Source organism: Salvelinus alpinus, chromosome 32, assembly GCF_045679555.1.
Source record: "Salvelinus alpinus chromosome 32, SLU_Salpinus.1, whole genome shotgun sequence".
Lineage (NCBI taxonomy): Eukaryota > Metazoa > Chordata > Actinopteri > Salmoniformes > Salmonidae > Salvelinus > Salvelinus alpinus.
The window spans coordinates 10,792,154-10,806,446 of record NC_092117.1 but is presented as its reverse complement, the minus strand read 5'-3'; the positions used below and the strand labels follow the sequence as shown (position 1 = coordinate 10,806,446).

At 46.7% G+C, this 14,293-nt stretch overlaps 1 protein-coding gene across 4 annotated transcripts in view; it reads left to right on the top strand.

The window, feature by feature from the left end:
- LOC139562114 (echinoderm microtubule-associated protein-like 4) overlaps positions 1-14,293 on the top strand; it is a 102,240-nt gene that overhangs the window by 77,127 nt on the left and 10,820 nt on the right. For 2 of the 4 annotated variants that reach the window (XM_071379471.1, XM_071379469.1), the window contains exons 3-14: positions 1,851-1,992; positions 2,611-2,832; positions 5,152-5,292; positions 5,652-5,677; positions 6,050-6,085; positions 7,730-7,853; positions 8,137-8,286; positions 8,995-9,064; positions 10,316-10,426; positions 11,386-11,481; positions 11,614-11,748; positions 12,071-12,206. In XM_071379471.1, coding sequence (XP_071235572.1) covers positions 1,851-1,992; positions 2,611-2,832; positions 5,152-5,292; positions 5,652-5,677; positions 6,050-6,085; positions 7,730-7,853; positions 8,137-8,286; positions 8,995-9,064; positions 10,316-10,426; positions 11,386-11,481; positions 11,614-11,748; positions 12,071-12,206 — 1,389 coding nt within the window. The remainder of the gene's footprint in view (positions 1-1,850; positions 1,993-2,610; positions 2,833-5,151; positions 5,293-5,651; positions 5,678-6,049; positions 6,086-7,729; positions 7,854-8,136; positions 8,287-8,994; positions 9,065-10,315; positions 10,427-11,385; positions 11,482-11,613; positions 11,749-12,070; positions 12,207-14,293) is intronic. The other 2 variants (XM_071379472.1, XM_071379470.1) reach the window with 2 other exon arrangements.

Below are 14,293 nucleotides of genomic sequence, written 5' to 3'. Positions count from 1 at the left end.
CTCAACTACCAGAAATCTCTTCCTCTCTTTCTGTCTCTTGTTCAGTCTTTCTTTCCCCTTTACTTCGTACATTCTTGGGTTTTTATCAGACATCTGATAATCTGACATCTTTTGGGGTTTTAGGCTGGGTTTCTGTACAGCACTTTGTGACATCCGCTGATGTAAGAAGGGCTTTATAAATACATTTGATTGATTGATCTGCTCAGCACCGTATCCCTTTCTCTCATTCACTTTTCTCTTTTTCCTTATCTTTAACTTTCCAGCTCCAGTTTTTTCCCACCCTTTCTTCCTCTTTTCCAAATCATTTATTAATTTATTATCAAGAATGAGGAAGCTAATCCATAGGGAGGTTGTCATGTTGTAAGACTGTGTGAGCATTGAGACTCATTCTGCACACACACACACACACACACACACACACACACACACACACACACACACACACACACACACACACACACACACACACACACACACACACACACACACACCTGTCAATCACAGCAGTTCGATGGGAGAGACAAATAGGCCTATAAGATCAGGAAGCCAGGTTGATGGAGGAAGACTCTGCCTCTTGCAAGGCATAAATCATTATTAATACAAAGCCCTTAGAATAGGACAGGATTGATTTTGCTTGACTATTTATTCGTCAGACTCATTGACTCTCCCTTAGGCCTTATGTACCAGCATTGCCAGTCTTCTCCTAATTAGTCTCTAGCTGTCTTCTGCCTTGATAATGATGGGGGAGGGGATGAGACAGGAGAGAGCAGGGCGGTGGGGGTGTTGGTGGATGGGGTATCCCCCAACCCGGCCCTGCAGAGGGAGACCAGATCCTCCACCATGCTGTGTGTGTTTGAACTGGGGGGGGGGTAATGGGCCGTGAAACTGTGCCATGTGTCTCCGACACGGGATCGGGCCTCTCCTGGGACACCACGCGCCCCCAAACATAACTCCGCCCCTCACCCGTCCATCCAGTCAGTGCACAGACTTACTCTACGCACAGTACTTCTTACAGAAGTGCTTAGAAAGGACTGAGATTATTTGTTAAATTAAAACCCAAGCATAGAAGAGTGCATTTATCTAATCTTCTCTCCAAGATGGGACGTCATTTGTTTGTGTCATCATCCCTTAGAATCTTGGCTGTATTGACTCAATACTCATCATTCATTTTACTTATGAAACTCATATGAGTGTGTTTCCTACATTGCATCATGGTGTCCATACTGCTGTTTATGGTGTATCTAGCGTGTGTTCCGGCTCTCTGCATGAGGACCGTTAATCGATGGTTTATCTCACCGAGACGCCTACTCTCTGTCTTATGAGCTCCCTCTTCCCTCCTTATCCAATTAGGCTGTCTGGTTAACGGGGTGAGGGAGGGGGGTGAGATGGGATTAGCCAGGAATCTGCCCTCCCTAATCCTTCCTTTGTCCTCCCTCGGATCAGACTCGTAACCCTTGTTTGTTTGTCTGTCTGTCAAGCAGTCATGCTCCCTTGTTCAACCCCTCCCCGTCCCCTATACTCATCTCCCCTTTACTCAAATCAAAATCAATGTTTATCGGTCGTATACACAGATTTGCGGATGTTATTGCAGGGAAATGCTTGTGTTTCTAGCTCCAACAGTGCAGTAACACCTAGCAATGAAACATTCTGACCCCTTGACCCCCCCCCCCCCTTGCCTTCAGGACAGCTATCAGTTCGTCTGGGCATGGACTCTACAAGGTGTCGAATGCGTTCCATAGCGACGCTGGCCAATTGTGATGTCTCGTCATGCAAAGAGCATAATGTTTTGTACACTCAGTGTATATCTTGTAGTTGTCCCTTCTGAATGTGCTCTCTCCTGCTCCCTGTAGGCCATAATCCCCTGCGCGAGGCCTACTCGATGTCCTGCATCCCCAACGGCAGCTCCAGCAGCCGTAAGCCCAGCCATAGAGACCGAGAGAGCTCCACAGTGTCCGTCGCCAGGAAGGATACCTTCTCCTCAGCAGCCAAGAGGTACTGTACCACACACACACACACACACACACACACACACACACACACACACACACACACACACACACACACACACACACACACACACACACACACACTTCCCATTCAAAAACAGTCATTGCTCAACTCTAGACCTGCTCATATCAGATCGGCAGCCATTGCCTGTGTTGACATGAGGTTTTGCTCTGAAACGCCACATTCATCTCATTTGTCAACCTGTTTTAATGTGTTTAATGTGTCAACCTGTTTTAATGTTCATCACGTGTTTAACTTTCTACCTTCCAGCTTGCAGTGATTCAACAGAATAAAGCTTGTAAATTTACCCTGGTTCTTTCAGGACTTTAATGTTGTGATGGGATACCTGTCACAGCCTGTATGTACGCCTATGGCTAAGCATTGCTGAGCACTTCCTCAATGACTAACTAGACATTAGTCAAATATGCTGAGTCGGCTTTGCACTGCCTATTGAGGAAGTCGGGGCTTTACAAGTCTTCGCAGTAGTGAAGTTGCTCACATAGGCACAGAGTTAGGACCAGCTTGTCCTCTTAGAATTGTTTCTGTCCCCCTGTCTTCACTGGTTGTGTCCCTGTTTTGTTAATCCCCTGGTTGTCTCCACAGCGGTCAGACAGCAGAGAGGAAAAAGGACACCTCTCCGATGGAGGGCATCAAGGAGAAGCAGGAGGGGCCCTCCCAGCCCAACCAGGCTAACGATAAAGCCCCCCCTGCCAGCCCCATGCAGTCCTCGCCGTCCCCCTCCAGCTCCAGCCACCCCCTCTCCCCACACCCCCCTCAGTCCCAAAGGCAGGCCCCGGAGAGCAAGGGCACTTCCCCAGCCAAAAGGTTCCGCCGACGCACACTTTGATCTCCCTTACCAACCCAATGCTCTGCCGACACTCTGAACGCTCTTGCCCCTAGCTTACCTTTCACTGTGGGCGGGGTTGGCCTGCTTCTCAGATCACTCACATTATTAACCGCCTCCCGTCTGTCGCCGTCTCTCACCTGTACGTTCAGCTATCTTTCCACGTACAGACTCCGCCACTGCAGACCTTCGCTTCTCGACCTGCTCTCAACACTACTTTTTTCCTTTTAGGCGACTTGTAGCACAGCCCTTTCATTCAGACGAGACGAGAGGAAAGTAGAAGAGAGGAGTGGAACGGTTTGCAGATGTCCCTTCTGCACTCATCCGCAACAGTGTGAGGCCTCTCACTGTGTCGTTAGGAATAGGAGAGGCCCTGTCTGTCATGTGCCAGCTGTGAGCATTGAGACTCATTGAGCATTGAGACTCATTCTGCACACACACACACACACACACACACACACACACACACACACACACACACACACACACACACACACACACACACACACACACACACACACACACACGCTCCAGCCCACAGATCGACTGCACTCACTAATCAAAGCACTGGTCAGCCTCACACTCATGGCCCATGCCATAGATCAACATCAATTATTCTCAGAAACATTGAAAATCAATTCAGTTTCACAAAGAGCACCCCTGTGACACATCCCTGCTCATTAGACGAGGCAGTATCAGGTTATTAGTCAGGACCGCTGACGTGCCAGACACATTTCGCTGGAAAACTCATCTGCTAGCAATTGTGCGTGTGTCCACCCAATATGAAATGGACCAGGCTTCTGAGCAGCGCAGTGCACATGCTGGGCAGGAGAGGCATGCGAGTATTATAGGGTGGTTTTTACCTATTAAATGGTCCCTTTCCAATCTAACCAGAGGAATGGATAGCATGGGAGTCTCAAACAGGCTTGAATTCACACTCACTTAGCTAGAATAAAGTCTTGAGATGTAGTGAGTGTACCATTCAGGGCTTTTAACCAACGTTACGTATGTGCTGTATAGCAATGATACTATACCACAGTCGTGGGACTGTTAGCTTTCCTCTCGCTCGCCCCTCACTCCTCTCCTGAGGGCCCCAGCAGGCTGGTGCTGGGGTCTATGCGTTTAACCCTGTGTGTGCTCTTCTTGCCCTCCCCAGGCCTTTGTGTGTGTGTGTGTGCGCGCACGTGTTTGTGGTGGGGTTATGGATCACTTCTGTTCAGTCTAGGCTGTTCTTTTCCTGTCAAATTCCACGCAGGCAGTTAAAATCAGCAGAGGATCCCTAGGTGTCTTTCCCTCGCCGTCCCTGTCTCTCCGTCTCCAGGGAGGCGTCTCCAACCGTCTCTTCAGTTGGTAGAGCATAGCGCTTGTAGTGGGTTTGATTCCCGGGACCACCCGTATGTAAAATGTATGCACGCATGTCTGTAAGTCTCTTTTGATCAAATCGGCTGCTAAATCACGTATATTGTGTTGTAGATAAGGACAGAGTACAGACTCTGTAAAAGTGGCGGTGTAACGCATCATTAAACCACCCCTCCCCCCAACCGTCTGCCCCTCAGCGTCACGACTGCCCCCTGGAGGTTGAGCAGCCGCCACGCAGAGGTGATCCAAAACATTACGTCTCGCAAATAACCCTTCCGTCTCACAGCTTCGCACGAGGAGTGGTATTCTTCACTCTCTCTCTTTCTTCTCTTCTCGAGCCATTCTCCAAAACCTTTCATTCTGCAATGTTACCCAACCTCCTCCTCCTCTAACTTCACGCTTGCAGTGTGGTTCTTAACATTTCGGCCTTCTCTGTCTCCTGAACCCTGGGGCTTGAGTTGGACGGCCAGCCAATGTGTACTAACCTGTGCTTGGGGTGCAGTGATTGTAGCACTGAGGGGTTGCGTAATGCGTACTGCTCACCTGGGTGGCTCTTTGAGGCACAATATCTCTGTGTGTGTGTGTGTTTGTGCGCTTCAGGTCCAGATTAACCCAACAGGAGGGTTGCCATGGGTGAAATGAATGTTCATTAAGGGTACAGAGTTTTTCCTTGTCAGGTTTACATGGTGGCCTGGTCAAGTTTAAACTCTGGGCCGTAACTATAATGTAGATTGCAAAAAATAACACAGTTATGCACTTTTTCCAGTTGAACATGTCGAAAATTAGTAATAATAGCCAATTCAAAGCAGTCTCCCTTATCACCATGGCACTTCTCCATACTCCTTATTTTCTCTCTGTCTAGCTAACTCTCTTCCTCTCTTGATCCATCTGTGTGGTATACACCTGTTTTGTTTTTCATGTGCGTTCCTCCGTGTGTGTAGGGGTCACAGTGCGAAGCGGGGCACGGGGATAGAGCGTTCTCAGAGCAGCACGTGGGAGAGTGGCGAGGAGAGCAGGAACAAACTGGTGAAGGCTGCTTCCACCTCCAAGCTGCTGGCCAAGGTGGTGAAGAACGCAGACAAGTGAGTGGCGATGGGACCCACCTTCGCAACTCTTATACAGTGTAAACGTCTGTGTGGCAGTGTAATCCAGATACAGTGGTACATCAGAATTGAATTCTGCTTCTGTTTTGAATTAAGAGCTGAAACTGGCCTGCATTCGTGTTATGGGGTATATGAGAGTACTGTACCTTTCAGACATGACACTATCCTCGAGTCACTATGACAACCCCTTAATTCCCTATATTGTTTTCATCCAAAGTCCCTCCCTAATATAGGATGCTGCTAAATTGACCCAACTGTCAGACTGTCAACCTGTCACTTTGTTTTTGTCGACACAAGTCACGGGCTGACCTAATTGCTATTTCTCCATTCTCTTCCAGGCATAAAGACCCAGTGATCAGCCAAGGTGAACACACTCCCATATCGTTTACTGTCTTTTCCATGTAAACAATCCACCACCAGATAATGGAACCACTAGACCTATGCACTGTAGTATAGCCACATACTTGGCACTTTTTGGAACAATTGGAACTTTGTACAATATGATAGAAAGTAAACTAAAGTATGTTCTCATTGGCCTTTATGAAAATGCCACACTGTAGTATTTCTGTTTTAGAGTGCCTCTTGTGGCTCTTTCCAACGTGTCCTTATCCTATTGTGTCGACCCAACTAGTCAGCTAGTCAGCGTTGTCTTCTTCAGATCATTCATCTTCGCCCCCGTGTACTGTCATTGTGTGCGTGTGTGTTTTGAGTGATGTTGTTTCTGTCTCATGACCAGCCAAAATGTCAACCCGTGAGAAAAACAGCCAAGCTGGTAAGTTGACAACAGAGAGCGAGAGCTAGCAGCCTGGGAGCGAGCGCTTCTCAACCCTCCGCTTTTTTTCGGCTGATTTACCTCTTCCTCTATCTATCTTTCTTTGCCGCTCCCTTCATCGGGTCAAGTGCAGACATGATCTTTCTCTCCCCTCTGCACCCTCACCCGCCTATTTCTCTCCATCTTTCTCTGTCCTCTATCACTCCCTCAAATACAGAAATACCCCCCCCCCCCCCCCCCCATACCTTCTCACCCTCCTCCATGCCATTGTCCTCAGGCGATGCCCAGCCTAAATAAAGGGCATAGCTTTGCCAGTATGCCACGCCCCACTGTGCCCCGTTGCCACTTAACATAGTGTCGTCCGGCTAAAAGTGTCCTTCTCTTGGCTCAGGCAGGTCATGTGAGGAATGTGGTTGGTTCCGAGATGGCTGGGCGGGGCGCTAGCTAACTCGATTAGCTCCACAGACAGACCGACACTTAGGACTAAAATTCAGCTAATTCGGGCCTTTTACCAGCATTAATTGACACAGATATAGAGGGGGAACCATCAGTTAAATAAGAATATTGCAGACCATGGCTACACTTATTTGTGTCCACAAGGCACTTATTTGTGTCCCTTTGTTCCAGTAAATGCTAGCTAGTCATAGCTACGTAATTCCTGTGATGGTTTCTGAACCTTCAGTGCTGGGATCTACTGTATCCTCCCCCTCAATTTGAGAAAACTGGAAGAAAGCCCTCACTATTTTATGAGCAATGTTGAAATTCTGTGCCTCTCCACCAAATCTCCCTCTCCCCCTATTGTCTTCTCACTTGGAGAGTAGAGCCCTAACCCCACAGAGCTGGAAGAGCGGACGAGGGAAACGCACACATTCCACTGATCCCAGTCTCCCACAAATCTTACCTCCCCCCTCTTTTTGCTCTCTCTCTTCCTCCTCTTCTCTTCGTTCTTCTATGCCCCTATCACGTTTTCTTATTTCAGCTGGGTTTGGTGTTGCTGACTCACTGCTTTGCGCCGGTGCACGGCACCCAACGCTTCTCTCAGTCTGTCCATGTCTGTCTCCTCGTCTGTCTGTACAGTATCTCATCCCTCGACGAGTGGAAAGCATGTGCAGCACACTAACTGAACAGTATATACAATAATAATACAAAAAATAAATCGACCAAACTCATAAGGCATTTCTAGGCTTTTTGAGGTGTTTATGTAAAAAAGAAAAAAAAGTGTTCTCAAACCAAGTGATTATGTGTGCCGGTGGGGAGGGTGGTGAGCAGTCAGGCTGCTGAAATTCTTCTGTTAATGGACTAAACTCATGTCATACAGTCTCGGTCTCATGACATATTAACCTTTATTACCTTAACAGGGTTTTCTTGTGTGAGAAATACTACCCCAACCTGGGTACAAATACTTATTTGAGTGTTTGCTCTCGCCTGCCTGAATACTTAAAAAGTATTTTCAGTCATTTCTGATAGTATTTGAACCCAGGTCTGCCCCTGCTAATATGTTTACCCCGTGCCGATACTGAATGTTGAATGTGTGTGCAAAAGCATGGGTTTAGTATCCAACAGATCTCCTCTGTATATAACAAGTCAAAATGGCGATCGTGATTTAGCAAGCTAGCGACTTTCTTTTGTCGGTCTCCTCCGCAGAGGGAGACTACATCAAGATGTTCATGCGAGGTCGACCCATCACCATGTTCATCCCCGCGGACGTGGAGAACTACGAGGACGTGCGCACAGAGCTTCCTCCAGAGAGACTCAAACTGGAGTGGGTGTATCCTTTCGTCTCAGCAGGGCCTGGTCCCGAACGCTCTCACTCTGTATGTCCCTGACCTCGGCCCTTCTGTTGTCTGTCTGTGGAGCAAAGCAAAATGGTGGATGTCTTCTAGGTCTTCACTTTCACCTTTCCAGTTGTTTTCACATTGCAGATGAAGAAAAGGAGACTGGTAGAATGAGCCAGTTATACTATTACGAGGTCCCGTTTGAGGTCTCTTGTGTTTCCCCCAATGGGTTTCCTTCTGAGTGTTCTGTTGCGTTTCCTTGACTCCCAATGCCAGGTATGGCTACAGGGGGAAAGACTGCCGAGCCAACGTGTACCTGCTCCCGACAGGGGAGAGTGTTTACTTTATTGCCTCTGTGGTAGTGCTCTTCAACTATGAGGAGAGGACACAGCGGCACTACCTCGGCCACACAGACAGTGTCAAATGGTGAGCTGGTATCCTGTTCTACTGTCGTTTTGTTTTGTATTTATTGTTTTACACAAAACGGTGAGTTGGTGGCAACTGAGGGTTTTGGTCAGACTTGGTTGTGTAGTATGGGGTTGATTTCATACGGTAACCTACGCAGTACCATGGGCTGTGTATCGTGGAGATAGTAGATAAGATACACTAGATACAGAGGGTAGTATAATATGTCCCCAAGTGTCTGAATACTGTATATAACACTTCATACAAAACCTTTCATCCGGATTAAGCAAATACTTGTCACAGACACAATGGTTCCTACACTAACCGCCGTGTAACTGACATCTCCCGCTCAACTGTCTCCGGCTTCCATCCACTCAGGAGCCTCTTAAGATCAACATACTATGCAAATGAGATGTAAATGTCTTCTGTTTAGGTGAGCGAGAAGTGGGAGAGTCAAATGAGTCTGCGATAGCGGCGTGCTGACTCAGACCTGTATTATGTTTGAAACGATACGCCTCACTTCTTCCCACCAGGCCGTGGGCCAGACATGCACACAGGCCTGCTCAGTCAAACAGCTACCTCTCATCTAGCTTCGTTTCACACCTGACATACTCCACTTATTACTACGGATTGTTGCTGACTGTAGGTGTTTTCAGCGGGGAGGTAGTTTCCTACGCACCAGACACGTTTCATTGTTTTTTGATCTCGTTCTCTTTGTGTCTCTCTCAGCCTTGCTGTTCACCCTGATAAGATCCGCATTGCCACAGGACAGATTGCAGGAGTGGATAAGGATGGGCGGGTGAGTCACTGTCCCACCTCCTCAGCCATTCCTCACCCCTCAACTTTCTGCTAGCCAAATCTTTTAATAATATGATCGGCGGTGTGACATTTCATGTTTGTTCAACCTGTTTTCTTCCCCGTCATACATCCACACAGGCACAGACACAACTGGGCAAGTCACAGGGCTTCAAATGTCACCTAGGTGACACCAAGGGGGTTTCCAAGGAACTTAAAGGAAAACTCCACCCCAAAAACGATATTTTGGTATTTGTTTTGTTAGTCCGTTGTTGACATAGTCCCAAAATGTTTTGCTTGTCTGCATTCAAGTTTTCAAGATATGTATCATATGATCTAAAACGCGTCATACGGGGAGGATTTCTGTATTTTTGTATTTTGAAACGTACATATCTTGAAAACTTGAATGCAGACAAGCAAAACATTTTGGGACTATGTCAACAACGGACTAACGGAACAAATAGCAAAATAAGTGAGAGTTTTCCTTTAAGTCGTCTTATACCAGCCTGCCAAATACAGAATGACAAGTCTCTCTGTGGTTATATTTAAAAGCATAATCCTTGTTTGCACAATGTCTCTTCTTGTGTACAGTATGAGTATTTCTGCTTGCGTTGCACAATCAGGCTCACTCATGTCTTTGACAGGCACATCCAGACACCGGTGCCTCATATTTACTCAAGCATACCAATAATCCATACTCTAACGCAACTCATTATATTTAAGCTCTCTGGTTGCAAACATGTCAAACTGGCTCTAACCTCCCTCGAAATGAGTCCGTAGAAGAGGATCCTGTCTGTCAGTGAGACAGATATTGTACAACTTACTGACTATAACTGTTGAATGCTTTCTCAAGTCTTCAAAATGGCTTCCTTTCCTCACCTCCTTCGCTTTTCCCTTAATGATCACTGATGTTTAGAGGATGCGATAGGTAAAAAGCAATTGGGTGGGATTCAATCTAGTTATTTTGTCTACCAGTGCTTGTGAAGACGAGGAGACAAGCAAAGGAAGTTGGAAAAGAGTATCGCGACCCAACCGAGACACAGACATGCACGTTTCTGGTTAGGGAACACAGTGAAAAGCTGAGAGCCGGTCAAATGTTGTGTTAGCCTCTCCTCATCTGCCACTGATTGTGAAGGGAAGGAAACAAGGAAAGGATGCTGTCAAGAAGAATACACTGTAAATGCAACCATAGGGTCTGAGTTTGGCTACGCTGAGAGTTCAATGACGTGTGTGTTCTCTTCTTCTCCCCCTGCAGCCACTGCAGCCCCATGTGAGAGTGTGGGATTCGGTCAGCCTGTCCACCCTGCAGGTCATCGGCCTGGGCACCTTCGAGAGAGGGGTGGGCTCCCTGGCCTTCTCCAAAGCGGTGGGCAACCCTAGCACCACTCCTAACACCTCTAATGATATATATCCAGGACGTTTTAGTCATTATGGGAAATATGGGTACTATAGTGTAGTAATTCATGTGAGACCCCATCCTGGGAAGTGTACAGATCCTACATATTAGAGTTCAACGTAATCACATCGCAGCCAGTGGTTAGTGGGTCTAGATGTTCTAGAATCAGGTATGGGGTTCTAGGTGCTGTGTGTTTCTGAACCGAGCCCTTTCGTGATCAGGCTCGCGGGTCCCGAGTGGTGTCGTCGTGGTGTTGAGCACCTCATATGCTCTCTAATCAGTAGTAGTTTACCGTTACTATTCTCTCCCTGTCTTCCGTTAGCACATTCCAGAACTCTGCTTTTACTGTCTGGCTCCCTTCACAAGCGAACTACGCACGCACACACTCACACACATACGCCATGACCCATTTCCATAAAAACGAGCACACACACACACACACACACACACACACACACACACACACACACACACACACACACACACACACACACACACACACACACACACACACGCATTCTAGGCTAAGTGAATCATTATCCTCTTATGCTATCAGAGGTCTAGCTAAGCAGTGGATTTGCTTTATTAAAGATGAGTACATCCCGAATGAAGGATGATGACACATCATCGTATGTCGTTGCTGATACCATTTGCCAAGTCGACTTAATGGCTAACCGCTTAGAAGTTTATTGGTTATTCCTGCTAGCTTTATGGCCATTTATGCAAGAGGTTGATTCATGTTTAGAATTTTCCATGCCCTCTCATCGACCTACAGTATATAACAGTTAATACGCACTATCAAAGAATAGCAGGCATAAACTGGAATTATGTTATGGCAGATTTATTGAATTGCAGACAATAGGATCTGTGTTTCATACAAGCTTTACTGACATGAAGACACCTTGCTTCCTCCTGGGTGTCTCCTACAGGACTCGGGCACACACCTGGCGGTGATTGATGATTGTAACGACCACATGTTGACTGTCTGGGACTGGCAGAAGAAATCCAAGATCGCTGAAATCAAGGTCAGAGATACCTGGGGTGTTTTATACTGTGTAATTCTGCGTAAAATACGTAAATCATTGCCTTTTGACGATTGGGTTATAAAAAGGGATCTTCTTTTTAACTGTATATTATCTCCGTTTCACCTTCTCTAGTCTACAAATGAGGTGGTGCTTGCGGTAGAGTTCCACCCTACTGATGCCAACACCATAGTAACCTGTGGCAAGTCCCATATCTTCTTCTGGACCTGGGCTGGCACCTCGCTGGCACGCAAGCAGGGCATCTTCGGGGTGAGGACACACACCTTAATACTCTTTAAAAAGGACTTGTAAAGTACTTCACTTGTTCAGGACTTAAAAGCGTGTAAAGATCTGCTTGAGCCAAGCAAAACAGAGAAGTGCACTTAACGGTTGTTTTTACACATTGGCGTCACAACAACCGTGTCACCTTAAGTGCCTTGAATAATGATGTGATGACAGAAAATGATGTATCCTTTACGTAATTTAACATTACCCATACACGTACACCTGCTCTTTCTCTAGTCTCCCTTAAACACATCCACAATGCAATTATTACGAAATCGTAACTCGTTCAACTTCTCTTCCTGCTCAGAAATATGAAAAACCCAAGTTTGTTCAGTGTCTGGCCTTCCTCAACAACGGGGACATCCTGACGGGAGACTCTGGAGGCATCATGTTGATATGGAGCAGGAGCACAGTGGAGCCGACCCCAGGGAAGGGACCCAAAGGTACACTACACACCTTGTATACCTTCTAGCTTACACTACTTTAAAGGCCCAGTGCAGTCAAAAATGTGATTTTTCTGTATATCTCCACACTATGTGTTTGGAATAATACTGTGAAATTGTGATAATGCCCTTTTAGTGTAATAACTGTTTGAAAAGCCTGAAATGTCATTCTGTTTTGGTGACATGGAGTTGTGGCCTGCCTGGTGACATCACCAGGCGGTAAATTAGTTAATAGCTACAGACCAATAAGAAAGAGTAACAAACTTCTCTGCCAATAACGGCTAGTCTTCAGTTTCCCCCTCCCCACTCGAACCACTCCCAAACAGTCCTAGCTAAATTCTTGCTTGAGAAATTGCTCTTTGCTAAGAAGCTATTTATGTTTATCATTGTAATAAAATAGAAATAAATCCCAGTAAAGTACTGAATTGTTACCCATAAATGATTTGATATTGAGATAAAAATGGCTGCATTGGACCTTTAAACCTCACAAACAGGCCTCTAGACCTAATGAAGCCAACCTCTAGTGGAGCCAGCACCTTACACAATACAATGTACTTTATACCTCACACAATCCCTTCACCCGCCCGTATAGTGCTACTGATGGCACAGTTGGTTGGACCATGGTGCTGTCCCTCATGATCCACGTATATATGAATATTTGTGTGTTAAACTTAGTCACTTTGGGTAAACCGTCTGACCGTATCAGACATACCCAAATGAGTAATCCCAAGCGCTTACCTTCTCAGTGAGTCTCAAAGACACAGAGAAGAGCAACTGAAAGAGGCGATTCGAGACCGGTGAAAAGAAAACCGCCTCGAAGGAGACACGGGAAGACACAGAAAGAGAAAGACGGGGAAGAAAAGTAGAAAGAAAAGTGGAGCAGAGAAGAGGAATAGTGGGTGTGATTGTTGGCAGGCCAGAGTGCCTGGGGGGAACGGTGTTGGGGTTTTGAGCAGTAATGGTTTTGCTTGGCTACAGAACTGGATGAACAGAACTTTGGCCAGATGCCAGGGATAAACTGTTCATCTCTTTATTTACCTGCTCTGCTCAAGTTGCTGTGGTGGAGCTGGGCCACAGTGCCCCCTGCTGGTTAGATGGTGGGAGTGTTTGTGTGTGTGCATCTGCTTGAGCGTGCATGTGTGAACGCTTGTGTGCGTGTGTGTCCACATCTGTCTGAGCTCTGCAGGGATGGAGGTCATGCCAATGTGGGGGAGCAGAAGCGATACAGAGACAGAAACGCTATCTGATGCATATTCATTCTAACACATACCCTCCCTCTGCCACTCAATATTACTTCCATTGAGAATTCCACTGCCTCAGGTTCAGTCTGGCTAGCCTTGAGGAATGGGCCTCTTGCTGTGCATCTGTCTGTGTTATTAGCATAGAATTTAGTATTATTACAGGAGGAGTGATAATCTGCAAGTACACTACAAAAGTATGTGGACACCTGCTCGTCAAGCATTATTATGGAGTTGGTCCCCCTTTGCTGCTATAACAGCCTCCACTCTTCTGGGAAGGCTTTCCACTAGATGTTGGAACATTGCTGCGGCGACTTGCTTCCATTCAGCCTCAAGAGCATTAGTGAGGTTGGGCACTTATGTTGGGCAATTAGGCCTGGCTCTCAGTCTGCCTTCCAATTTTTCCCAAAGGTGTTTGATTGGGTTGAAGTCAGGGCTCTGTGCAGGCCAGTCAAGTTCTTCCACACCTATCTCGACAAACCATTTCTGTATTGACCTCGCTTTGTGCACAGGGGCATTGTCATGCTGAGACAGGAAAGGGCATTCCCCAAACTGTTGCCACAAAGTTGGAATCACAGAATAGTCTAGAATGTCATTGTATGCTGTAGCATTAAGATTTCCCTTCACTGGAACTAAGGAGCCTAAGCCAAACCATGAAAAACAGCCCCAGACATTATTCCTCCTCCACCAAACTTTACAGACGGCACTATGCATTTGGGCATTTGCTACAACACCTTGCTTGTTTCGGCAAGGAGCAACCGAGTTTTATCACGTTGTAAAGAGTCCATGTTACTGCGGAAACAGACTCAACCGCACGAATGTCCGGCCGTCCCAGCTTCAGTCAGCTGT